Genomic DNA, 27,230 nt, shown 5'->3' on the forward strand with positions numbered 1-27,230 from the left:
TGTTCTATTTGCGAGAAGTCCAGAAGAAAATATAATTTTGTATTTTTTTCATTTGAAGTTTTGTTTCCACCGTTTTCTTCATAATCCAAAAGAAAATTTGCTTTTTCCGGTGACCGACGTATAGCCGGAATAAAATCCTCTTTTCTGCATCCTTAAGGATTTTTCCTGTATTTTTACACAGCATTATTTTTCTCTCTTCTTTTTCTCTTTTTTTTTCGTAATATTTTCTATGAAAGTCGAATTAGTCCTGTGAGGTAATTTTAGATCTCTTACAGATGGTGGATGGCTGAACTGACGGGCTCGATCTCGTCGATCGGAGGTGGCGCGTCTGCCTTCCTCCCCTATCAAACGACCAGCTATAATTTGCCGGCACCCTACTATAACACTCCAAATCAGCCGCCGCTGCCCTACACACGACATAGAGAACAACCGGTTTGTCTTTTGTCTTTTGTTTTTTGTTTGTTTTTTTTTCTGCTAATTCATCTAAATCAGTGAGAAAAGCGTTTATAGTTTTTTTTTCCATATTGTATATTTTTTCAGTCATGTGATGTCTTTATGATTGCTTTAGGATCGAAGATGTTCTTTTTTCTGAACACCACATTTTTTTTTAAAATTAACTTCGGCGAGTGCACTAGAGTCAGTGCTATTCTTCGTTTTAAAATGGAGATCTGTCCTTTTAGAGGCGCTCTTTTTTGTAACAAAAAAAATTTAGCAAAAAAAAACCTCCAAGATGTGGGAGATGCTTACGACTTTTTGTAGTTCTCTGATAATATCTTTTTCGTTTTTTATATTCCTTCTTCGTTTCTGTCCTTTTATTTTTGACTTTTTTTTTGTTCTAGAACGGATTGTTTCACTTCATTCGTTCGGTTTTTTTTTCTCACGACCTTTTTTTATGAAGGTATTTTTTGTTTCATCCTTCTTCCATAGCTTTTCTGTGAGGATCCACTAAGTTCTTCTCTTCTATCCTTTCTCAAAATCCTTATTTTAGGATCTTAAGGTAATTTTTGCCCATTTCCGTTATGTTTCCTAAAAAATATGGACATCTAGTAAATACGGAGATTTGTTAATCCTAATAGATTGAATTGTACGTCATTTCCTTTGGTTTCGGTGTAATTTCGAAAATTTTTGGGAAATTCCATCCATATTGATTGAGGCAGCGCTGGATGATTTTATTAGAACAAAAAACAAAAAAAAACTATTTGAAGGGTTATTCCTTCTGCTATTCCTTAAAATCATCCGTTAAATGAGATTTTATGTGCGTTACCAAGTTTTACTTAGGTTTTGCTTATGCAGCTGTAACTGTAGCTTTCTTTTTGAGCCTTATAGAATCCCATTTTTATTAGTTTCTGAATTTAGAGTAATAAAATATCGCAGCATGGTCTTAGCTGAAGTTTTCTTACTGTAGCATACTGTATTAGTTAGGTCCCATAGTTCAGTTTAATGGCTGATTTACGATTTATATTGACCAGTTTATGTAATTTTGAAGACAATCAGATATCTGTTATGGATTCATTTTTAAGTAAATAAAAAGCTGCGATCCATCCGTCTATTATGTGAAATGAATAAGTCAACGCATGGATCGGGCAACTGATTTTCCAATCTCTTTCTCGTTCTTGTTCTTTTTTTTTGGTGAGAAACCATAGAAACCATGGATACCATGGCTAGTGTGCAGTAGACGATGATAATCTGTTATGTTACACGGTAGTGACATTAGTTCAGCTTCTGCACACAGTCGTGATTTATTAACACGGATACAGAGTGTACTTTAAGGTGAGTGTTGATACCTGTGCACTGACAACTTTTGCGTTTGTGTAATTTCTTCCTAATGACGCTGAATTCAGCTAATTTTGCATAATACGGAAATTTTTTTGTAGACATACTTGTATTTCCGTGAAAAAATCGTATCGTATAAAAATTTGGAGGTAATACTTAGATATATATAGAGAGAGAACCTCATCAAAGTTCTTTAATTGATTTTTTTGCCTTTTTTTTGTTTCTAAGCTAATTCATAATATAATTATAATTTCTATAGTGGTATATAATAAAATTCCATTTTGTAGCAGTGGAACGAATGCTTAAACTGACATTTCTTTTTATATATGCTAAATTAATGAGACGTTATGGATTTGCTTCTCGTAATTTCTCGTTCTGAGGTTATACCTCTTGTTAAAGGACACAGTTACTTCCATCTGGAGGTTCTGGAATCACGAAAGAAGCAAAAAGAAAATCGTGAAATTTCTTCATGACATCTTAAAGGATTTTCCCTGAGGCCGGCCAACCCAATTTACCAAGAAAATCTAACTCATTTACTTTGTCCCTATCATTTCATCAAGGTGAAATTTTTGAAGGAGTGTGATTAAGAAGAAATTGTGATGAGATTATCATTACGAGATGCTCCATCAGCTCTACCTCTATCCGTTTTTCTTATGGTACAAAATGGCTGAACATTAGTAATGCACTGATGTTACAATGTCTGCGCGGTTTTGAGCATCTGGGATATTTGTTCGGAAGTAAATGTTGAAAAATAGCTCAGCCATATGTTACAACTATCGCCCACAAATGTCACTCAATGAGTGTGAAGTGGAAAAAAATATCGCAAAACCTTGAGGGCAATTTTAATGTGTGAAACAAATGAGAATATTGTCAAACTTTTATCCTTTCTTCTCCCTTTAATTTTCTAATTTTTTGACTATTTTTTGTTTTTCTAGTAATTCCAATTAATACTTTTATTCTTTCTTCTCCCTTTAATTTTCTAATTTTGGGAATATTTTTGGCTTTTCTTTCTTCTTTTCTTCTAATTCCAATTGATACTGATATTTTACTTCCTTGACATTTGTAGTCAACAATACGGAATTACTCTACAACTAAATTTATCCTATATTTCTATTTTTCTTTTTTTTTCAACTGAGGATATTCCCTCGGGCTTGTAATAGTGCATAGTTAAACCGCTTTTGCTGGGAAACACTTGTAATTTTAAACGTGAGAACTTTTCCATTGTCGTGGTAAATTCTTCCTAACGACATAAGTTTCTTTTTTTCTAGGAACTTTAAACAAACCATGCTAGCAAAAATAAATGTCTTCTAAAAATTGCTTCATTAAAATTTCAACCTTATGGAATTAGGATAAATTGTTGGAATATTTTAGCGGTAGTGTCACTTTTTTACCTTGAATATTATTTTTTTGCTGTTATTTTCAAGCATAGCTTTTAGAAGTTCACTACTGCTTTCAAGAAATTTTCGAAAAGAAAAATGAGAGGCGAAAGCAAATTAGTAATATACATTTCGAACAGCAACAAAATTTCTTTAGGAGAGAACTTAATTCTTACTTTTTTTACCTACTCAATTTATGTATAGTTTTTTCGTTATGATGAATTCTTAATTGTAAAAAAATTTGTTTCAAATATTCCTTCGTTCTCATTTAAAGGCATCACCCCACGAATCTGGGGTGGTACGGATTTCCGGTGGAGTATTCGTGTACGGGATCGTAGATTATTGAGAGAACAGTGATTCCGTCCACGTCTTCCTAATTTCTGTTAAAAAAAAACGGCCCAGAAGATACGGCTTCGAGCGTTCCGGCGCGTTATTTTCTACAAGGAGTTCGATTGGAGCGCGCCAGCCTTGTGCACGCGCCGCATTTTCTGGGCCGTTTTCACGGCGTTTAGGAAAATATGAACAGAATCACCTTCCTCTCCATAACCTAGGACCCCGTACAGGAACTCTCCACCTCAAATCCGTGCCACCTCAGATTCGTGGGGTGATGTCTTTAATTTCAACGGTAAATCATACTTCATGGCGGTTACATCTGTGTTCCTGTTGGAAATCCTCGATGGAAATTGCTGCCGTAAAGTTCGTTTTCTTTTTTTTTTCTTTTTTCCCCTGGTAAATGAAACATATGTAAGAGGAAATAATGAATAATTTAAGCGTTGAAGTTTCAGTCGTCTACTTCCCATCATTTGTTCAATTTTTTCTAAGACCCAGCTCGAAGTGCAGTAATTGTTTATCCATACGTGAAGTGATGATTTGTGGATGTGAAACTAATCACAAACTTTCTTTTATGCATACTGTTTTTAAAACTTTTTTCTTTATTTTAAAGCAAAGTCGTCGCAGTCGAATCGATCAGCAATAAGGCTGATGAAAAAAAAGAAAAAAAAAGGAAAAGAAAACAAAAAAAGAACTTGAAACATTACTGTAGATATTATTATAATGTATAAGTGAAATAGTACTAATTATTATAATTACTATTTTTACATTATTTAGTGTATAAGAAAGCTATGTAGCTGTGAACATAGTTCTTTGGAGTTTTTCTTTCATTCATTCCTGATTGGTGCATTTCTCTTTTTACCTCTACTTATATAAGTTTATTCATCAATTCTTCACCATTTCCCGCATCTAAAGTGAGAATGATAAAAGCTGTTTATATAGACGATGTGTGTACATACGTTAACGCCGCCGTCTTCCATCTTTCTCCTCTGTTCCTCGACACATTTCCTCGTTGCACTCATGGAACAACTGCGTGTCTTAAGCCCATAACAAATGCGACTATTCGTGGGGATTTTCCGTTTAATCCCCGCTCGTGTTCGGCACTTTTGCCTCCTGTTTTTTTTTTCTTCGCCGACTTTCAAATAGCTTTCACACTTTTCCTGCTAACAACCAAGTGTAAACTAAAGTGCTGTTGAACATGGCTCGAAATAAATTCGTAAAGGTTCTCAACAATTTCTATGCGCTCTCTTATTCATATTTTAACATTGAATATTGAATTTTTATGTTGTTTTTGAGGAATACTATTTACTAGTTTCCTGATCCCGTATTTATTTTTTATTTATTTATTTAAAATATTTATTTGTCCTCGGGTGGATAAATACGATGAAAATTAAACCATTGGCGTCCTCTTTTCCCAATCTATGCTATCCAGTACTATTTAGTTATGTATTTCCGCTGCGCGATGCATTTATCCATGGACAAGTTACTGTTGGATGACAATTTATCCAAACCACAATCATTTAGTTTACCACAGCGCTTTCACCCGCTTGGATAAATGATATAATATACGGATAATGAAGTTTCGACGTTTTCATTCCTATCAATCAGCTGAAAAAGTTTCACGGGATATCTGTTTTCTGGAAAGTTTCTGGAAACCGTTTTCATACCATTGATAACGATAAAATCAAAATATCAGAGAATTTATAACGTTATATAACGTTAAAACGATTTCTTTTAAATAATGTTGTAATAAAATCGTAAGCAAAACAACACAGAATGCAATATACTTTTTATTTATGCATATGTTGAAGATCTTGAATGAATCACAATAAAATCTACCTGATCTGATTTTTCATTCAAATTTAGTGATCTTCACATTGATCCCATTTAGATGTTGCAGAAAGTTGCTCAAATCGCAGTATTTGACTTACTTTTCGTGAAATGATACTTTCTTGAATAGAAATAAGTGTAATTTTACCTATAATTAATACCTATAGTTACCTATAAATACCTATAATTACTTATTAATTAATTACTACCTATAATTCTCCCCTCCTCCTCCTACAAGCCTTTGAATTCAAGGAGTAAATTTTTTTCTTTTGCAACTTTTTCATGTAAATGTAGACGTAGGTACTTATGTTTACCTTGACAACCGCAATGCGCTTCAAATGGAGCAAGGGAGACGGTAGAGAACGTACGTGAGCCAGAGGGGAATAAATAAGTCGTGGTCTCCCGTGTAATGGAAGCTGCCAGTAAGTGTAGACTTACGGAAGGAATCTTTTTATCAGCGATTTAAGTTCTACGCTTAAATTTGCTGGTATATTCTCTGGAAGAACTTGGGCAGAAACGAATTTTGTAGAGAAAATCCTTTACGGGGCGACAAATTTTTTTCTGTTAGAACAAGATTTAAGTGCATTGGGGATTTGAGGTGTCGAGTTCTCGCGATGTGATTGAAAAATCCCCTTAGGCTAAATGCTTTGTTTCATCACCGTGTTTACCACACGTGCTTTTTTCATCAATTTTTTTTCTATAATATGCAAGTGAGCGATTGCTTGTCGCTTTTTTTACTTATACTACTTAATCTATAACTTATTTAATTTGATTAATTTAATTTATAACTTATTTGTTGAATTATTGGAAAGTTTCATTTTTCCCTCCACAAGATTCTTTTCGGTAGATAATTGGTGTTATGTAAATGACGTTTGGATATCAGCAACTACATGAAAATATTCCTTTTCATCACTATTGATTGTTTGCTGTTGATCTACTTTTGTTCTATGCACTTGATCAATGTTCCTTAAGCTCGTGTATAGAGGTGCTCTTTGTCTCTCCCATAACAGCGCCTTAATTCTCAGTCTTTGGCATCTTTTTTTTTAAATTTACTTTTACTTACTTAAAATTACTTTTGCTTTTTTTATCCATAATTTTGCTTAAAGAGGAGATTTTTTCATAGTTTTGAAGTGAATGTCACTAATTTAGTGAAAACAAATTAAGCGTATTTTTTTCCAGTTCTTCCATCTACCCTACCAAAGCTCTTCAACTGCTATGCCACCTGACGGTCAACCGAATTGTCCGGGATTGAATCGAGCGGATCGGAAACGGAATGAAGTATCCCCGTGAGTTTCACATATTCAACAAGATCATATTAATCTCACATTATCCTTATACGGGGTTTTTCACAGGTTCCTTGGCTCAACACGTCGTGGTGCACTATTTTGTCGGTCCGGTAATTGGCTGGAAATAATCGACGAACGAACGAGCCAATTAGAGCAACGACACGGTGGTATCGGTGATACGGTTCGGGGTACTCGACAAGAGGGTAGTCGATTTAGTGAGTTCTTACTGAATTTCTGCTAAAATTGAAGGATGAGACCTGATTTATTTGGGGACTTGAGGCGATTTCACGGATTTGTACGTATCTATAGCCAGATTTACTTTTTTTTCCAGAATCTCATCTTTTTTCTTTTACTTTTTTTTTAGAATCTCTGGAAAATTACTTTTTTTGGTAACTCATTACTGTCTTCGACTGTCATAATTTGAATTAATTGTGAAATTATGGATAAAAGCCAGTATTTTTCAATATACTTTTTATACTGTTTTTTTAAACTACAGTATCGCTAGAAATCAGTTTCTCACACGGAATTCGATTAAAAGAAGAGTTCTATTTGTTAGCTATGTTATTTTATTCCATTTATAGCATGTTTATATCGCATTTTCTTCCTTTTGTCTCCATCTGAAGAGCTGAACAGAAAAATTAGGGAAACAGAAGAAAATCCCACCCATATTAGCACCATGGGCATGTGTTTTTGACTAAGGATAAGAAAAATTTCTCACGCTCTTAATTATGGACCTATGAACATAAAATGTTTATTTGTACAATGTTGGCGACATTCACGAGGATCAGGGGATGTTGCAGTGGCAAAATCCTTGAAAATGATGCATAAAAGCATCGAATAATGACATTAGCCACTTCAAAAAAGAAAATCTCATAGAAGTCAGTCAAAAGGCTCAGTTTACCGAACGACGCAACTCTTTACATATAGAATACTGACGATTGCACAAAATATATCAGGGAATTCTCACATTTGGAATGTTCCTTTGATTTCTGTTTGTATGCGGTCGTGTTGTCCTTAATTTCGCATAATTAATACGAAAGGAACTTTTTTTCTCGTTATTCAGGTTCTATGTTTGTCGGCAGTTCAATTTTTTTTTCTGAATTATATTATTTTTTTTTGTTAGAAAATCACGAAAAATTATATTATTTCAATTTTGTTCAAATTATAATAATTTATTAAGGCAAACAATACTAGTTTTTTTTCCGGGAATTATGTTTCTCTTATCATTAATATTGAGCTAAATTGATTATTTGTGGAAAAATTTTATCGTCGAAGGTTGTAGGTGGAGTTTTAGTTGAAAATTGGTGGAAAATGTTCAATGGATTTGGTTAGCAGGTGAAATGTTGTGATCATAAGGCACAGCTGCACTTTTGCCGTGTGTACCTGAGAAAATACGGTAGCTTATGTGCGCTTAGTTGTGGCGTTGTGTTCATCGCAATATTACAGACGGTTGACTTAATTTTATAATAATTTGGTAGCAATCCTGACACATTAGTCTGATGACTAACTGCATCCGAACACGTGACTTGCCCTTTCTAAAATCCTTACAACTAGTAAAATGATCCGTTGTTCGTTTGTTCGTGTAACACACCGTGTGATATTGTATTTCACATAGAACAAAGAAAAAAAAGGAGACACCTGTAGGTTTGTAGTAGAATCAGGGGATCAACAAAAAACATTTCTCTGGTTAAATTTTGTTGACGTTCGGAATATATACTTTTTTTGTCTCCTAGGTGTGCTTGAGTTTCTCTCCGTCGCTATTGGTTTAGTCAGTATTCGAGGAGAGGTCTCACAACGATATTTATGTATGGATAGGGACGGGAAATTGTATGCAGCGGTGAGTTTCTTTTTTTTGTTGGATTATACATGTGACGTCATCGTGGATTGGCTAAGAAAGCAAATTGAACAGGTTTTAGCCGTCTTTTTCTTTTGCCTTCGGGAAGTGTTTTGTTTCTGATTTTTGTGAATTTCCCCGTGAATCCCACGAAATCACAGAGTTATTAGTTCATGGATATTTTATTTCTGGTTATTAGTTCATGGATATTTGGTACATTGATCCGATGTCCTCATACCTACCTAACCGCCACCGTTGCTCGTTGCCAATGTGGTTGATTTGCCCCAGATCCCGGATTTCGATTAGTTTGGACCGTTCACATATAATTTTTAAGGATTTTAAGAACATTTTAAGCGAAAAACTTCGAATTTTTCTTCAACGAAACCTTCCGATGATTTACTTTTATCCATAATTGCATTTTCATAGATCTTTTCCGACTATAACCTCTTCCCTTTCCGTGTTTTCTTCGGTTTACTTTTTTTTTAATGGAAAATATCATATTATAATATTATATCCCTATGCAAGCAGGAGAAATAGTACTGTAATGAAAATAAATAGAGATAACAAGTAATAAATAATAATAAAATCTAATAAAATATGAAATATGTGACCAAGGATTACTGTAAGTACGTCAGCTGAAAGCCTTTCACGGAAAACTATCCAGGTATCCTTGAAAGTGTGTAATGAATGGCTGTTGAATGTTAGTTGAAAATGAGTTCATTAGCCAAGCTCACCTATCGTATCCCAATCGTTCACGAGAAGAATCGGCACGCTCTCGAACTGCACCCTCATTTGTAGTGCGGGCATCGTTTTTTGACAGATCATGGGAATCTCTATTGCGTTTATCGGATAAAACACCAACTGACGCACACTAGGTGGTCCAATACAGCGCCCCGCGTATGCCTCGTGAAGATTTTATTGCGCACCAGCTTCGATGTTGTAATTGAATACGGACAAATGGTCCATTAAAAACGTTTGAAGAGGTCGTACGATCTTGTATAGAACGTGAAATAACGTGATATCACGAGAGATACAGACAGACCCTCGAACGTAGAGTCGACAGACGGAGTGTGACGACGATAAAGTGACGATGGTCAGAATCGAGCCGCGTTCGATCTTGATCTTCAGGGTCAATCTCCACAAAGATAAATTACTATCAGAGATTTGATTAATAAGGAGTTATTTGTTTTTTGTGAGAGGATCCAAGGATTTATGCAACAGTCTCTGCAGTTTCCTTGAATATTGGACTTTTCAAGCAAGAAACTTTCCAATTTCCTTCAACGAAACCTTCCCATGACCTTACGCTTACGATTATGGCGTTTTTATCCACCTTTCCGGCTCCTTCCTCTTTTCCTCTCGAATTTTTTTTCAAACTCACTTCTTTGGATGAAAACATCTTGCATATGCCTATGAATTCTCATATCTTAAAAGAAATAAGTCGTCGTTATCGCTTTCTTGTATGTTTAAGCATTCGCCTGAAATAAATCCTATGATTCCCGGCTTAAAGGCATCACCCCACGAATCTGGGGTGGTGCAGATTTCAGGTGGAGTATTCGTATACAGGATGGGAGACTACGGAGAGGGAGGTGATTCCGTCCATTTCTTCCTAATTGCCGTAAAAAGCGGTCCGGAAGATACGGTTTCATTCGTTTTGGCGCACCATTTTGTACAAGGGGTTCGATTGGAGCACCACCTCAGATTGTCTTGTGTGGCGCCGCATCTTCCAGGCCGTTTTTTACGGCAATTAAGAAGAAATGGACGGAATCACCCCCCTTGCCTTTAATATTCATGATAAGAACTAAGTAGCAGATGAAAAAACATTGCGCGAACAGGTACGGTATTTACAAATTGGTTGGTAAAGAAGATTATTCGAGAAAAACGATACGAAAATATGCGACTCCGACTCCGTCTTGGATTGGTCGGTGAGGCAATTCACCTGGGATCGCAGTTTTTTTTCTGATAGATTGAGGCATTAAACTATTATAAATAGAAGAAACTAAATAAACTACAACCACAGTGTGGAAATTTATAAAGAGGTCACGTTCAGTTGCCAGGTACAGCTCCCATCCGTGTAATGTTTCCGGAGAAACATCGGAAAGCAGTTATCCTGCTCCACAGAGCACTATAATCTGCTCGGAACCATTGGATTACGGTAACCCAAACTGAATCCCGCGCCCATCGTGGGACTCCGTAAGGTTCGACTTAGGATTATAGGACTAGCGCAAGACGACAGTATACCTACAGTACTCCTTTTGCGCTCTTTGTGATGTTGTTAGCCTAAACGGAAAGGGCATAGAAGCCTCCGTTTGAGTTGCATCCACAAAAATAAGGCCCCCAATCCTCCCCGACAATAGCACTTATGACCGCTCTCCATTTTGGTACGAAACTATCCGGACTCCTTGACTACCACTTAAAAGAACTGCTAGAAACAGGGATTTTTCTTCAAGAATCTATTTCTTTGCTCCTGAAACAGTTATGGATCATTTGTTCCGACTTTTCATAGGATTTTTTTAGGCGCCGCAAAATTATACGTCAGAATGTGTATTTCTCGAAGAAATGATGGAGAACTACTATAATTTGTATTCATCTTGTGCTCATGGCACGAGAAAACGGCCGTGGTATGTCGCATTGGTGAGTAAAATTCGTTTTTGTCATTGACAAAAAAAAAATTCAAAGAGGATACTGTATGATTCGCTGATTATTTCAGCGTCGAACCGGCCGCAGTCGGCGGGGGAAAAATGCACGACGGCGGAGGAAAGCAAGTCATTTTCTAGTCGTGCACTATGATACCCCGCCACCGAGGAGTTTGGGCCAGTATGATTTGGGTGAGGAATTCTAAATTCGAGGTCTTTAAATCCGTTTCGCATTTGTTCATCACTTTTTTTCATAGTTATTTCATTTGGAAAAAAAATCTGGAAAATCATGTTGCTCTGTAGTGTTGGATCGCTCCGTGCAGGATCGATGTGGAAATTGTGGATATTTTTTTCTAAAATTAAAAATTTCAAGTTCTAAAACCACTCATTGCAAACCTGTTCCATGCCGCCATTTCCTCCACCAATTCAGGCTTTCTTAGTATTTTATCTTGCGTAAAATGTGACTTGTCTGCTCGTCGGTCAATCCACCTGGTCATGGTTCTTTTCCATGATGCCAGCTGTTCAAATGGACTCGTGATTTCTTCTGCTCGTCTACTCGTTGTGCTCGTCGAACGAATTTTTGCTTTATAGGCGATAGCAGGCGATGATATTGCTGTGCTAAAGTTGAAAGGGGAGTTGTGGAAAGAAGGGGAGGGGGAGGGGAGGGATTGTTCCTCAAATGTTTTGCCTTATACAGTCACTATTGCATATGCGTTAGTAACGAAATTAGAAGTTAAAATTAAAATTAGAACTTCAGATCCATGTAATCAACCGATCACAGCAGTATGAACGCTCGTTTAAAATCTCAATCAATGATCTCTTGTGCCTGCAATTCAGGAACAATTTTACACAAGCTTCGAGTTAAATTTTGAAGATTTTTATTTGTCCAGAACTTTTTTTTGAGAACTCCACTCTTCTCTCTTTGTTTAAGGTTTTTTTCTGATTTTTTTTCCTGGAAAAGCTTGAGAAGGATTTAGTTTGTTCTACATTAATGTGGCAACGATTCCAATGCGTTTGTAGGTCGATTACTCGCTCCATCACTGAAGCATCAACCACCCAAAGATCATTCTTTTGTCAAACGACAAGAACTTGCGAAGGAGATGCAAACACGAATCGATCGAATACAGGAGCGTGTATCAAACCGTCGACCGACACCTCCAACTCTGCGAAAAATCCGCAAACGAAAACGTCGGCGGCAACAACGATTAGAACGCGAACAACGCTTGCGACGGCAACGGCAACAGGAGTTGGAGAGGCTCCGTGAGGAGGAGCTTATGATGAAGCGTAGGCCAAAGTAAGTAGTTAATCACTAACTATATGTATGTTTCGAAAAATTGACTCTTAAACGTTAAGTACACTGTATCCGCTTTTTACGTGAACATGTGAACCATGATGAAATTCAAAAAAAAAGAAAAGAAAAGAGGGATATCACGATTGGTTCGTTCATCCACTCCATGCTTCAATGCTGCGACGAAGAGTAACTCGTAATGATTTAGCGCTTCAGATACGCTTATAATCCTGATAAGGCCAAATGTAATGAAGATATGGAACGAGGAGAGTGATTGAGCCAATCATGATATCTCTGTACCGCCCCCTTTAAATGCACCTCCCAACAGAACCTGGAAGATACGTATACGGGATCGTAGATTAAGGGGGGGGGAAAATTCCCTTTTTTTTTTTTTTTTAATAAAAAAAACAGCCCGGAAGATACAACTTCGAGCGTTCCGGCGCGCTATTTTCCACAACGAGTTCGATTGGAGCGCGCCAGCCGTGTGCACACGCCGCATCTTCCGGGCCGTTTTTTACGCCAATTAGCAAGAAATGGACGGAATCACCCACCTCTCCATAATCTGCGATCCCGTATAGGCATATTCCACCTGAAATCCGTACCACCTCAGATGAGGTCTGGGGTGATGTCTTTAAATTAGGATGTTTCGTGCCGCAGTAATGGACATTTCAAGGGAAAAAAAACCACTGGTTTGCTGTATTTCGTGGATTTTTGTGTCCAAATCCCTTCTAACCTTGTTTTTTTTTTCAGATTGTCTGGTGCCGGCCTCCTTTGGTCTCGACCATACTAATCTTTCATTGTTCATGCCAAACGACTCGAACATTGCCATGATTTATGTATCATTTTGTGCATACCCGAAACAGGGAAACCCTCTCTCACAAGCTCCGCCCAATTCAATGATCTCTCCGCGCTGGTCGTACGCTCTAACGAAGCATCTCGTCCGCACTCAGCTGTTAATTGATAGTTTTAATAATGTATTAGTGGTGAGTATAATATAATTCATAGACCTACATGTGCTCACTGGTTTTTATCAGTGAAATTGAGTACTCGTGGGAGTTTTACGTTATATTAGTAGGTCCAGAAATAGAAGGTATAGAATAGGGTAATTACTTTCGTTGTTGAAATCGATGGACGGGACCTTTGATCACATATTATTGGTCGAATCATTCTGTACCGCTACTCAATATAAAAGGATAATGTCTCTGGCCTTAATCAATCCGCTTGGGATGCGCCACCACGTTCACCTCAATTCAGAATCATTTGAGATTTACGAACGTGTGTAACTGGCCTATACAATGACTTGCGGAGGCCCTTTGATAATCAATTAGATCTATCTCCAGAAAGGAGATTTATCGTCTCCAGAAAGATGAAGACCTCGGTTGGCTCTCGGGCGGTTTCGAGCCATCGACCCTGCGGCCACATCGGACCTCTCACCGACTGCGCTACATTCGCCCCTCTCTGTGTTTTTTGTAGTAATAATTCTAAGATACAATTCATTCTATGTCCTACAGAAACTCAAAATAAGTCGCACAGGGAGTAATAACAGATTGAAATCATTGATGAGTATGGAAAATTGTTGTATCGTAATGAAATCGGATGGTACGACTTCAACCGCATCCCTACCCTGCCCTGATGCCAAACATAACTACTGGGCCTCCAATTTGGTGCGTTTTGGGGCCGAAGACGAGGAAACGGACCACTAGAAGCGGAATACAGCGGGTTAACCGTACCATTGAACCTGCCATCGTTTCCAAACGTCCAGACACCACAGAGATTCGAAGGTAGTCGAATTCCACGTTATTTCTCTCCTTTGCACTTGCCGTTCGAAGATGTGTACGAGTCTTTACGTGCACGGATCGCTTTGGCGTTTATAATGGAACGATTCGGTTTCTTTATAGGAATAGCCATTAGGAACTGACTTCAACTTGATTCTTCACCATTGAGAGTTCGTCCCATGAAGCAAAACCACTTCAGAAGGTTAGAAATAACGAATGAACTGCCGAAGAGTGAACGAAGGGTAAAGGAGACGGATGCAGTGCACGTGACTATGTATGTACGTACCCGTTTTCCACTGAGTCCTCCTGGTATCGTAAGCTTTTTTGAGCACCAATATCCCACATCACTAACCTTAGTTTGGAATCCGACAAAAAATAATCCGGCTATGATCCCCGTGCTGCTTTCCTTTGTGCTATTTACGGAGCAACAGCTTATGTGTGCCCAATGAAACAGTAGCTCGAAATTTTTTTTTTCGGTTTCCGTACTCTGGTTAGATGTCAAACAGTAGCTGCGCTACAGTGATACCCTCAGGTCACAAAACTGCTTACGTCCTATTGCATCAGGTCGTTTTGACCGGATCGCAGTTTCTTTCAGCTCCAACTGTGCTGTCGCAACGTTTTTGTTCATTTTTGATAGTCACATTCCTTGCAGAAATCAAATTGGGGAAACAGGACTTTTGCCTAAGCCTTTAACCAGATCACGCTCATAAATGTGGCTCTGAGTCCGTATCCAAAATCCTGTTTTGGAAGAAAAAAAATGCGACGAAAATGAAAGGATCGGTGACTTCATTTTCCAACCGTCCAATCCAATATTATTTGATAATTCTGCTGACGCAAACTCATTGCAAGAGCACTTCACTGGGGGACCTAGCTGTTTCTTGCAGAGCAATATTTCCAGCCCTATAACGAGTGGAAGCGTATTTTCACTGCATGATGCGCGTTTGTGCTCGATACAATTTTTTTTTGGGCAGCAATTTATCCAGCCAACGTATATTTTTCCGCTCGAGCGTGTTTATCCAACTGGAACAATTTTAGTGGATATCGGCTCAGATGTTGTTTCTAGATAAAGATGCCACGAAGTTTGTTGGTGAGAGGGGATGTTTCTGCGTGGATATTCCCATTTTAGAGTCGATGCTGTTGTTGACAGAAAAACTGTCGTGTAGTAGTCGTTTACACTAAATAGTAGGTCAAATTTTGAAGGTGATGACCTCAATGGGCGTGTCCACGGGTTGCATCCTATTGGTTGGTCGTTATTTTGGGTCCTATTTGTGACCGTGGTGAGATTATATTCGTATTCGTAGCTTCAGAAGATATCCAGGATTGCCGACATGTAGTCCTAGTAGATAGAGTACTTCAAGGATCAGTCAAGTTTTCTGATTGATCTTCGAGCGCCATGATCGACTAAAACGTGCTGTGTTTCCTGTCGCTGTGATACCCGAAGCTCTTCATGGATTACTTTCGATAAAGCAGATTTTAAGGTTACAATTTTAAGAAAAGCGTTAAGGTGTTATGGTGGGAGTGGGTGCAGTACTACAGTACACCTGCTGAGTTCACCACACACACCTAGGACAGGAAAGGGAGCAGAACCGTGCGGAAGAAGTGCGCGGAAGCAGAGAAAGCTGCGTTCATGTCGCGGTAGTACGGGAAAACATAAATGGCGGCGTTTACAGTTTTTCCGCTACGAGCACCAGCAAAAATACAGTACCATCGATATGAAATATCCACTTTTTCCTAGCATGGACATCTATCCCTTTTTTAAAGTCTCATATTACCAATACCGTTCAGCTAGGGAATATTATGGTATATTATTACAACACTGGTTACGGTAACCATTAATCGGCCATTTGTCGTGAGCTTTAGTATACTCTGCCAGCACTGCCTGAGAACAACGGTGCCGTTGTGAAAAATAAGATGCTTCGAGGGATCTTCGAAGAGTTAAAAAGGGTGTGATGGACTCGAAAGTGCAGAGCATCTACTGACGATTTCCTAACGATTGGATTAGTAACTTAAAGGCATCACCCCACGATGAGGTGGTGCAGATTTCAGGTGGAGTATTCGTATACGGAATGGGAGACTATGGAGAGGGGGTTAATTCCGTCCATTTCTTCCTAATTGCCGTAAAAAACCGTTCCGGAAGATGCGGCGCCGCACAAGGCTGGCGCGCTCCAGTCGAACTCCTTGTGGAAAATAGTGCGCCAAAACACTTGAAGCCGTATCTTCCGGGCCGTTTTTTACGGCAATTAGGAAGAAATGGACGGAATCACCCCCTTCTCCATAGTCTCCCATCCCGTATACGAATACTCCACATGAAATCCGTACCACCTCAGATTCGTGGAGTGATGCCTTTAATGGCTGTTGCGCCGGGAATTCCCTCCTTTAATTCGGTGCTAATTTTGTTATTATTTTAATTTAATTCGGTTACGTACATTGAATCCTGAAATTCTGGTCCCAAACGAACATCTTCAATGTTTACGTGATCCACCTACCCAACCCATTCATGGAATAATAGATCTTGTAGATTTTTCTCCTTGAAGTAACTCTTCGGTTAGACCAGTTAAAATTGAAGAACTCCCACGAGTAAACATTTCCCTATCCCATTATAAACCAGCGCATGCATTTTGTGCAACCATCTCGTGCTATTCACACACACACACACACCCACACGAAATCCTACCCTTTCCAGTATTTGGCCAAACCATAAACATTCATATGTCCGCTACGTGTTTTTTTTTCTTTAATCGCTAATTCTGCTATGCCTTTCTGTATTCGTTCGTCTCTCTCTCGAAAAAAAAATCGCTCCCATCAAGTATCTCTACTGATGATTTATGCTAGTTAATTATGTGTGCATTCTATGACTTTAATTAGTGTGACTGATACTGTTGAACACGGATCATTACGAGTACTATAGTAGGTGAGAAATAAGCTATTGTATTGTAGGGAGTCATAACGCGAGTATCGTGAATTTCTATTATTTGATTCTAACTATGAATTCGCCGATGATTCTTGGTTGTTGATCATCATACGATACTCGTTATTAGACGTCAAATGTGTATGTATTGATTGAATCTTCTTCTCCCTCCCTATTCGAAATGTGTTCCAGTGAACCCGGTGGATTTCCCCCCTTTTATTGACCGATTCTTGTACATTCTCACAAAGACTTTCATACGACCTTTCCGTATTCTGCATAATTATCGATTCGAAAGAAAAATTATTGTCTTCCGACATAAATAAATAAAACGATCATTATATGTAATTGTTCTTTATCATAATATATTTTCATAAACATTCACACAAAATAACACTGAGCTATAAAAATGTACTATACGGAATGGTAACAGGATATTATAAGCACATGGGCAGTTAGAACGGTTTAACTGCCCTGCGGGGTTTTTTTTTCAACTGTTAAATCCATGACTGCTTTCATTCAATGAGTTTCAGGATAGCTAAATGGAACGGATCAGAGCAACACGTTGATTGATCATTGTACCGCCTTAAATTCATGTAGTAACAGCCGCTGGGGTTCTTTTTTCTCCAAAAATGCAGCGAAACATAAAACGTCAGTTAATTTCTCAAATAATCGCACCAAACCAAAATTAGGCCTTTCTTGAATATCCGACCTTTCTCTACGGTATAGCAATTTCGATTCGAAAAAAAAAACAACACAAGAAAAAAAAAACAAGAAACTAACAAAGTGTACAAAACAATAACTCTTAACATTTACAACTTTTCCAGCTAAAATTCTCCATGAAACGAATGAAGGAATAGAAGCGCAGAGTTTCTTAGAACTCTTCAAAGCCACAACTTCATTTCCCAAATAAAAAAAAAACATCAGGAACGAACAACGATAAATTTTCGAAACGGTGTAGAACTAAAGAACACCGGGGAATTACAATCTATTGCCCAAAAATCACAGGAATTCACCACTTGATACCGTACATTTCTCAAAAATTGGGATTTTTTCATCATATACAAGATTACAACTTCCTCTTTGAAGTTTCTCAAATAACAGGTTATGAAGATGGTATACTGTAGCGTGCATATACCGTTCTTCGTCCATTTTTATGTCATCACTACTCAGACTGGTTAGTTGTCACCCATTCGGCCTTGTGACTTGAACAACTTGTTAGATTTCAAGCCAACGCGTAGATCGAAGCGTCTTCGGTAACGTTGGACGAACTTGATGTCTTTAGCAGTTTGTTTTGCCAGAACTCCTAAGAAAATAGTAAAAACCGTTTGGACAAAACTAAAATATGAGGATAACCACTTAAACAGTAACAATACCTGTAGTGCCTGTCCATGCCAGAGCCGGATACAAACCACGAGCTTTATCTATTGCAGCCTTTCCAACATCTGGTCTACTTCCATCCGTAGGACGAAGATATTGTCGATAATATAACATTAACGAACGATGACCTATTTTCGCTCCTGATAACGAAATAGATGAAAAACAAGAAACAAGAAATAACTTAATATTCTGAACAACAAGAAAGAATCGACTTAGTAGTATATAATACCTGAAGGTAGTGTCAGAGTCCAACCATCATCATAGAACGCATCCGAAGAGGCAGCGTCACTGTCGTTTTCATACATGGGACTGAAACTCATGATTGCCAGTAAAAGTTATCGAATCATTTAAGGTCTTTTAAGTTCCTACTCTTGCAACCCCATTTTTCGCCTACTTTCATGCGTTGACTACGTTATCGGAGAAGTGGAGACTGACGAAGAACATGTAGAAAGTCAGGATGTCGGTACAGTCGCTAACTGCGAAAGCGTAAATACACCAAACGAGTTCGGGTAATCCGCTTTTGTATTTAGTCATGTTAAAACACTTGAATATAGAGTATAGTTATGCCTAACTAACTCCATATTCAAACCTGGAGCAAATGGCTACTTTTAAGAAATTCATTATGAGTACCCCTTTTCGCTCCTTCTGCGGCAGAAAAAAATTGGAGGAGTCAGCATTTAGATACAACTATTGCACTACGTGATACCATAGGAATCAGTTTTCGCTCATATCAGCATTTGGAAAGAGCAAAGCATGGACTTCGCAAGTACATCCCATATTCGTCGCTATTCGTGACACTTGGGGCTTATGTTTCGTTTGTTTTGTATGTATATATACAAATGTACGCTGTAAACCCTGCTTTCTTGCACTTCATACTTTCCGATGGAGAGAGTAGCGCGGAAGGTTCTAGTAAATGTAATTCGGGATTCTAAATCGTTCACATGTGCATTAAAAACCTACATAATGACTTTTGTGGCTGCGCAAGATCAACAATAGAGCAAAAATGAGAGAAAAAAACAAGTCGTAGACAATATACCTGAAATCATAGTACTCGGCAAACTCCAGCATTCCCTCGGGATCGCGATTTACCTTGCAATGTTGTTTATCTCGCATATGTGTCTGACATGCAGTAACTGTTGCAAAGCGACTTTTGATATCAGGGCAGAAGAGACAACACCTCCCCGCTCCTACCTTAAGACCTGAAATCATCAAAACCGATTTGGTGCGGGATGAGAAGCTGTCGCCCGTTCAAAAATGTGAAAATTTGGGAATAAAGAAGACTTTTAAAACATAGCAGGTGATAACAGTATAGTCAAACTACATGTACTTCTGCTGACCAAGAAAAAAGAAGAATTTCAGTCCAACCTAAGTACTTCAACAGTCCGTCTTCATCAACAAGATACTTTTTATCTGGCAAGACGAAACCGTGATGGAATCGCATGTGCTCAAGTGATTCTTCCTTCGTTGGCTTTGTCTGCGGGCAAAACAAGCATGAAGTAAGTGGGAGCGCCTGAAATTTATAGCACAATTTTGGCAGAGGAAATATACGATACACTCTAAGGAGCGGAGTCTTAGATGAAAAACGTAAAAGCCTCCATATAGCAGGGCTAAAACGACATGAAGCATGGTGCAGTTGTATAAGCGGGTGCACCAGAAGTGCCTTGGTGGAGCGTGGTGGCTAGGATCGAGGAGGATCCTCGTTAACAACATTTATCCTTGCAGTTCGAGGTGATCTCTCATCGATTCGAGAAGCCATCTCCATCGCGCCGCTTTCGCTTCGCTTCTTCAGACGCTTGCTCAACTCAACCTCGCTTCATATCTTGACCCGACTGTATGTATGTATATTCAATAAATAAATGAATAGATATTGCTTCTCGACAAATAAAAAAATAGGAACGTTCAAAAAAACATCAACTACATGCCTGACTCTCATCAAAATCAAGATCATCTTCATCCTCAGAACCATGATCCGTCACCCATCCGGAGCTGCTGTCATCATCCTCCTCGTCCTCTATCTCCATAGCCGTGTCGTTCTCTTCCTTTGCTGGTGATGGAGTGGGCTGCTCTGGTACTTTCTGAAACTGACGAATTCCAAAATTGGCCGAGTAAACTCGTAACTCTTCTGCGTATTATGATGAACTCAAAACTGAAGCAAAATAAAACATCCTTAGTGAAAGCGGTTTCATTTAAGAAAAGACACACTTTTCTCGGTTGACGAGGCCCTTTCGGTTCTTTTGCTTCCATTTCTTTGTGCTTCTTGCTGGCAACGTGATCTGCCATTGCATTTCGTGACTTAAGCTTCTTGCGGCAGGTTGAACAATATAAGGTTGAGATGTCTTCTTCTTCCTTCTTCTTAGCCTGAAGAACCATATTGTTTACTCAACAACGACTTAGAACATCATCAACAACAACAATAAAAGATATAAGCCAATGAACTAATCAATCAATACCTCTTTTTCATTTCGATAAGCGATAACCTTCTCGCGGAACTGTTCATCGGAAACTGGAGGTAATTCGGCAGCCTGTGATTTGAAAAAAAGTCTTGTGTGCTTGAAAAATGGACAAAAACCATGAAAGCAATGTAGTACAGACATTGTGTCCGTCGCTAACAGATCAAGAAAGGAAGAAAAAAAGCTTTGAAGTAAAAAGAAAAGAAAAAGTGGCAGAAAGTGTAGTAAAAGTCGGCCAATAAAAAAAAAAACTAAATGAGCATGAAATCGTAGTGATCGATATATTTACCTGTCTCTGCAAGTTGTACCTATGCCACTCGGTTCTATAATGATCCCGTTGTAGATCGGGTGATTTGAAAACGAGATGACAAGTAACACAAGTGAATCCTGTGGAAGGATCCAGGGTAGGCATCTAGTAAAACTATGCATTAGACATCTAAATGGATAAAAGATCGGAAGAAAGTAGAAAAATAGCCAAATCAAAAATTAAACGGATTCAACCGTAACATTTACATTCCTATAACACGAACCTTTCTTCATTTCATTTTATTTGAATCACAGTAACAGCAAATCTATAACAACGGTCACCCATGAAAAACATAGGTTAGGGAAAAAGTGTAGAAGTCTGAAGACAGGAGACATGACGTCTGGTGCGATGTAACAACAACGTGAACAGATAACAAGTAGTATTTCCATATGAATTTCACAGCATAAAATCAAAGGACTATGCTTTGATTTTTGATCGCAGTTCGGATTCATCCTCGTACTCGATTTCCACATGTGGTCGCCTTCTTTTGGGAGTCTGTAAGGAAGAAATGAAATGCTACATCCAATACAGAACGACTGCCTTAAATACCATGTACTTTGCACCATAATACTATCATATATGTGATCAACAACAAAATCTCTCAATAACTAAATCTGCAAAGATTCATAGTAGAATTCCATGAATTTTCTCCGTCATAATCTGATTCTAAGAATGTGAGAAACCTAAGATTCACAAGATTCATTATCAGTAACAAACCTTGGCAGGTTTCGGTTCCTTCTTCTTGTCAACCTTCTTCTTGCGTTTCTTTTTCGGTGGCTCTTCCATGTCCACATCTTCTGCTCCTTCGCTTTCATCCTCGTCCTCATCGTCACTCTGAAGATCCTCAAGTAAACTTGTAATAAGAATTGGACTCAAAATGTAACGAACTTCTTGCTGTCGTTGCCAGTCATCGTCCTCGCTATCTGTATCAGGTGGAGTCCAATGTCCTCCAGCAGTATCCTCAATATCTTCGACATCCTCCTCATCTGACGATTCTAAGTCAGCTACATACTGGACTCGTCCAACGTCCTGCAAAAAAAAAGATGAAGAAAGTTATGGAATGAAGAAATGCTTCAAACTCACAGAACTTTTGTTCAAACATGTATTTAGGTTACCACTCGCAAATCATTGCAGAAGAGAAGAAACTTTAACAAAAAAAAGTATAGTGAGGTCAAAACGACATGAACCATGTGATAGCTGCGTAAGCGGCTGCGTTCCAAGCGACGCAGCGGAGATAGCGGTTGGAATCAGGGTGGGACTATCGCGAACTACAGCGATGAAAGGTGCTAGTAGGGTCCTCACTCAATCCTAACCGCTACGCTTCACCGCACCGCTCCGCAGCACAACAGCCGCTTACGCAACTGCATCATGTTTCATGTCCTTCTGTCCACGCTATACCACCAATTGCTCCTTTTTTCTGTTGAACAATAATTGGAAAATTTTTTCAATTGAAATAGCGCTTCATACTGGTATAAGAGTGTGCGTAACTTATGAAAGTATAGAACTTAAAACGATATGAAAAGGAAGGGATGACGTAGAAAAGGAAAGATGGAAGTCACCTCATCATCTTCCACTTCAAGCTCTTCTTCTCTCTCCACAGCTGTCTCATTCTCATCAAGCATATGCTCAAAGGCTTCTTGTCGGAAATTGTAAATATCTCCATAAGTGCCCTGCCTGGAAAGGATTCGTGGCGATTTCGCTGTAATTCATACAAAACCTTAGACACACACCTTAATCGAGACAGCAACTCGCTCTCAATTGCTTTGTCTAGTTTCGCTGCAACAAGAGCCTTTTCTTCTCGACGCTTTTCACGACGCTCAACTTTACGAGCCACAGGAATGATCTTTTTTTGGCTAAAATTTCGAAAAAGTGAAGGTTACAGTCATAAGCTGAGAAAAAAGTCACTAACGTTCCCTTGATGGCCATTCGTCGCATTCTTATCAAATATTGATGAATTCGAACAAGTCTGGCTTTACATTTGTGGCGTACATACTCACTCCAGTGGAGAAGATTATCACTGATTTGCTCCAGAGCCTTCAAACACAAAGCATACATTTCTATGAGGAGAAGGAAGTGGAGCAAAAGGAACAAAAAAAGTGAAATGCGGAACTTGCAAATTAGTCACCAAAACTTTGCTACGCTTTTTAATTTTAAAAGGGCAAATACGTGACAGAACGGTTTTAAAATAACCGGTAAAACAATCACCACCTGTTTCACCTAAAAATGTAAAACAGTAACTACTCTTATATATTTAAATGTGTCAAAGTAGAACATGTTTGCATTTTAAAAAAAATCTTCCAAAAAAAGAAGAGCACTTGAACATTTTTTGCGATGTCGAAGAAAATGTTCGTTATTTCTCAGGGGAACTCATTTGATCTAAGTGAAACAAAGTCCTGACTAAGATGACTAAAAGAAAACTTCTTAAGTCAAATTTTAATTAACTGAAAATGTAACTGCACGCCAAACCTTGCTCATGTCTTTTGATAGCTTGATCTTCTCCCATAACCGCCGTGGATAATGACTTCGTTCAATAACTTTCATGTAGAGATAACAAACACCTGAACGAAGCAAATACGAATATAAATACGGTGTTTTGCACAACACTGGTAATCGTAACAAATGAAATTCTATTTTTATTTCTTTTTCAATTCATTGTTTCGTCCAGAAGTGATTTCCCCAGAATACACATGCACATGCATCTAACAGATGAAATTTGCAAGAAAAAAAAAGATACTCTGATAATTGGATAAATATTTGCCTACCGTTTTCCTCCCTAACAGTGGCATATTGAGAATTTGCTAACGGACATGAAGCTCTATTGCATAAACCCGTCAAATTCATTTCATTACGACAGAATAACGTTGGCTTCGTCCTGATAACAATAAGAGAATTGTGAAATGTGCTTTATACGGTACATTCCTAAAAACCTTACCATGCCTTAAAAGCACATTGACCCTTTCGGAGAATATTCCAAGTAATGTCGTCGCACTGCATCCTGAGGATGCGTGGAAGTACCTGTAATCCTTTTTTTATGCATTCTTCCACAAAAGACGCAAATATGGACAAAATTCGGGTAAGATGTAGTTGGGGAGCACTCTGTGGCGCCCTTATTTCTCGAAGTAAACAATCAAATCAATTGGAGTCCTAAGGCCTAAGCATTACCTTAGAGGATCTATGACAGGTAATCTAAAGTTACGAAAAGAAAAGAGTAAGTTGAAGCGTCGGGAAACAAGTTGGGCTGAGTGCCTCCCGCCAACTACATTTTTCCTCAAAATTCTCATAGTACAAAAGAGGAGCAAGAATCCCTATCATCTTGGATTGGATATATCGAAACTTGCGTGGTAGGACGTCTGAGTCGTCTATCTTACGTTAAACTGATCCTATTCATTGTATTCACTATCATCCTAAGCATAAAATTATTTCCTTCGGATAATTTGCAACTATTTTTGCCACTAATCTATATCCACACGAGATACCTTGAACAGGAACCGAAAAAAAACGTTGGTCTCTATGGAATCCAAGAGATTTGACATTGGAGACTTGATAAAAAAATACTTGTAGACTGTTCGAATGGAATTCTCCAGCAGCAAAGTGAAATTTGTTGGTGGTTTCCATGTCTGACAGTAAAACAGCTACCATTTCCTATGAGTCTGACAGAGTCAAAAGTAATAAAATGAAGCTAGACCATTACAAATTAGGGGAAATGAAGTTGGGGGGAAGGGGGAGCACTCAACTGCACCATTATCTCGAACAGCTAACTGAACAACCTTTTGAGAAAAGAATAAGGCGAAAAAAAATTGGAGCAAAAATTAATTTGACAGATTTCTCTCGACTGCCGTTATTTTGGAGATCAAAAACTGCACAATTCTACGGAGAAACGCACAGAAAACGTCCGGGCGGAAAATGTAGTTTAGTGGGGGGAGCACTCAATGGACCTCTGATTTCTAGAAACTCTATCTTCTTTTTTTTTTCTTCGTAACTTTAGCGTACATGTTACAGATCTCTAAAACTAATGTTTAGGTTTCAGGGCTCCGACAGATCTATTTCTTTACTTCAAGAAATAAGTGAATGCCCCCCCCCCCCCCAACTATACTTTACCCCAAATCGGTTCAACACACAGAAGTAATAAAAATTTGGAACGCCTACAAATCCCGTACAAAAAGTGAAAGAATGTAGATACGAAAGAAAATGGGAATAGGTAGCGATTTAGTTCTGTTGGTGTCTGCAAGAACACCAAAACCTTCATACAGACTCGAAGAAATGCTTGTGCCGTCTATTCCGAATTATTTCACCTATTTTGAAGTCGAGAAGCATTTTTGCATTAATGTGATAGGAACAAGTTATATATTGAGTTAGATTAGCTTCTTATATCCTATCGAAGTCGTTTATAGATCGATATAGACGAAGTTTAAATCCAGTGAATCCCGTCGACTTCACTATGTTCTTCCTTATTTTATTGTTCTTGCGCTCAAATAAATTTTTAAAAAATGTCAAATATATAAAAGTAAAAAGAGACGCGAAATGTTAATGGTTGTTACGAGACTTTTCTAGTACTTCTAGTGCATCAGCACATCATATTTGTACTTGAGGTAGTTGAAGGGAGCTAGTAGGCGGGATGTTCCGATGTTGAAGTCGGTGAGACCTCTTCCCGGGTAATTTTAGAAGTAGAAAACGAACATAACGCTAATATATTATGAAAATTGAACGTGAAGGTTGTTTTCTCAAAAAAAAAGTATCCGGGTTAGCCAGTTTTTGCTGATTTCGATTTCCTTTTTTCAGCAACACTTCACCGATTTAGAATGTGAAGCGAACTGATCGACAATTTTCAGCCCTCATTTTTAGGTATTCCATTTTTCTGCTATTCTCGTTCAAAGTACTTAGAAAATGGATGAATTAAAGTGTCTGGTGTTAGTCAATCCGCTCTCGGGAAGCGCCACCACGTCTACTTCAATTCAGAATCGTTTGAGGTTTACAAACGTGTAACTGACCTAAACAATGACTTGTGGGGGCCGGCCGAGGTGTCAAATCAGTGTTTTTATCCTCCCAGACAAGTCTGGTACCAATTTATCGACCCAAGAGGGATGAAAGGCTTAGTGAGCACAAGGGCGGATTCGAACCTCCGATCGATCGTGCAGTTATCTAGCCTATACAGTGACTTGCGGTGGCTTACCGACTGCACTACACCCGCTCTTATTTCTGATATTTTGTTGTGATCTGCTTCTTACCACGTAGTGGTTCTTCCGTCACATAGTTGGGTCAAAACGACGTGAAGCACGCTCTAGTTGCGTAAACGTCTGCGCTCGAAGCGGTGGAGTGGAGCGTAGCGGTTAAGATCAACGAAGGACCTTTGCTAAGATTATTTTTCGTTGCAGTTCGCGATGGTCCCACCTCGATTCCAACGGCTATAGTTGGGTCAAAACGACATGAAACACGGACCGTTGCGCAAGCGGCCGCGCTTGGAAGCGCTGCGGTGGAGACAGCGGTTGAAATCGAGCTGGGACCATGGGGAACAGCAGAGGAGAGTGGCAGTAGCGTGGATCCTTACACGATTCCAACCACTGCGCTCCACCGCACCGCTTCGAGAGCAGCCGCTTACGACGCAACTGTCCGTGCTTCATGTCGTTTTGATCCTGACTATATTTTTCAGCGTTATTCAGCGACAGCCTTTGTAAGAGTTGATATTGCTTCATCTATTTACAAATCTATTTACCTTTAAGTTTTTTTTTAATATATGAAATTGAAAGTTTTTTTTATCCTGTATGTCAAAGGATTAATCTGAGGACTTCTGTTAAACTTCATAACTTCTCCTGGTTTTACTTAAGCACGTCTATTCAGATATTTTCAGTTTTAAATGTATTTTCACTCCTCGCTCGTTTTGGCTTTTAATTAGAACTAAAACATTTCACGAATCAAAAGGGACCCTTTGTTGTCTGACGGTATCAGATGGTCTAAGTTTGTGAGAATGACAGTTTTCATAATTGACACTACATTTTCCAGTTATGGATCATGTACGTCTGTTGAATTTGTCTTTTACCCCTTTTTAAAGGTGGAATAATGCTAATT

The 27,230-nt window shown here is 38.5% G+C and overlaps 3 protein-coding genes across 3 annotated transcripts; 1 reads left to right on the forward strand and 2 right to left on the reverse strand.

The window, feature by feature from the left end:
* Positions 1–282: 282 nt before the first annotated feature.
* On the forward strand, positions 283–13,140 carry RB195_012107 (uncharacterized protein; the record flags this gene model as incomplete). Its single annotated transcript, XM_064193807.1, has 8 exons — positions 283–432; positions 6,489–6,595; positions 6,662–6,810; positions 8,329–8,432; positions 10,944–11,060; positions 11,137–11,254; positions 12,083–12,356; positions 13,101–13,140. 8 exons carry the CDS (start codon positions 283–285, stop codon positions 13,138–13,140), a joined length of 1,059 nt encoding a protein of 352 aa, XP_064051390.1.
* Positions 13,141–18,208: 5,068 nt separating this feature from the next.
* Positions 18,209–21,272, reverse strand: RB195_012108 (uncharacterized protein; the record flags this gene model as incomplete). Its single annotated transcript, XM_064193808.1, has 9 exons — positions 18,209–18,336; positions 18,407–18,550; positions 18,640–18,719; positions 19,447–19,609; positions 19,776–19,920; positions 20,333–20,485; positions 20,613–20,768; positions 20,861–20,932; positions 21,150–21,272. 9 exons carry the CDS (start codon positions 21,270–21,272, stop codon positions 18,209–18,211), a joined length of 1,164 nt encoding a protein of 387 aa, XP_064051391.1.
* Positions 21,273–21,584: 312 nt separating this feature from the next.
* On the reverse strand, positions 21,585–24,161 carry RB195_012109 (uncharacterized protein; the record flags this gene model as incomplete). Its single annotated transcript, XM_064193809.1, has 9 exons — positions 21,585–21,662; positions 21,885–22,001; positions 22,056–22,196; positions 22,727–22,841; positions 22,898–23,020; positions 23,077–23,201; positions 23,634–23,725; positions 23,930–24,039; positions 24,100–24,161. The coding sequence occupies 9 exons, from the start codon at positions 24,159–24,161 to the stop codon at positions 21,585–21,587; spliced, it is 963 nt and encodes a 320-aa protein (XP_064051392.1).
* Between the last annotated feature and the right edge of the window lie 3,069 nt (positions 24,162–27,230).

This window comes from Necator americanus, chromosome III (assembly GCF_031761385.1).
Source record: "Necator americanus strain Aroian chromosome III, whole genome shotgun sequence".
Classification (NCBI taxonomy): domain Eukaryota; kingdom Metazoa; phylum Nematoda; class Chromadorea; order Rhabditida; family Ancylostomatidae; genus Necator; species Necator americanus.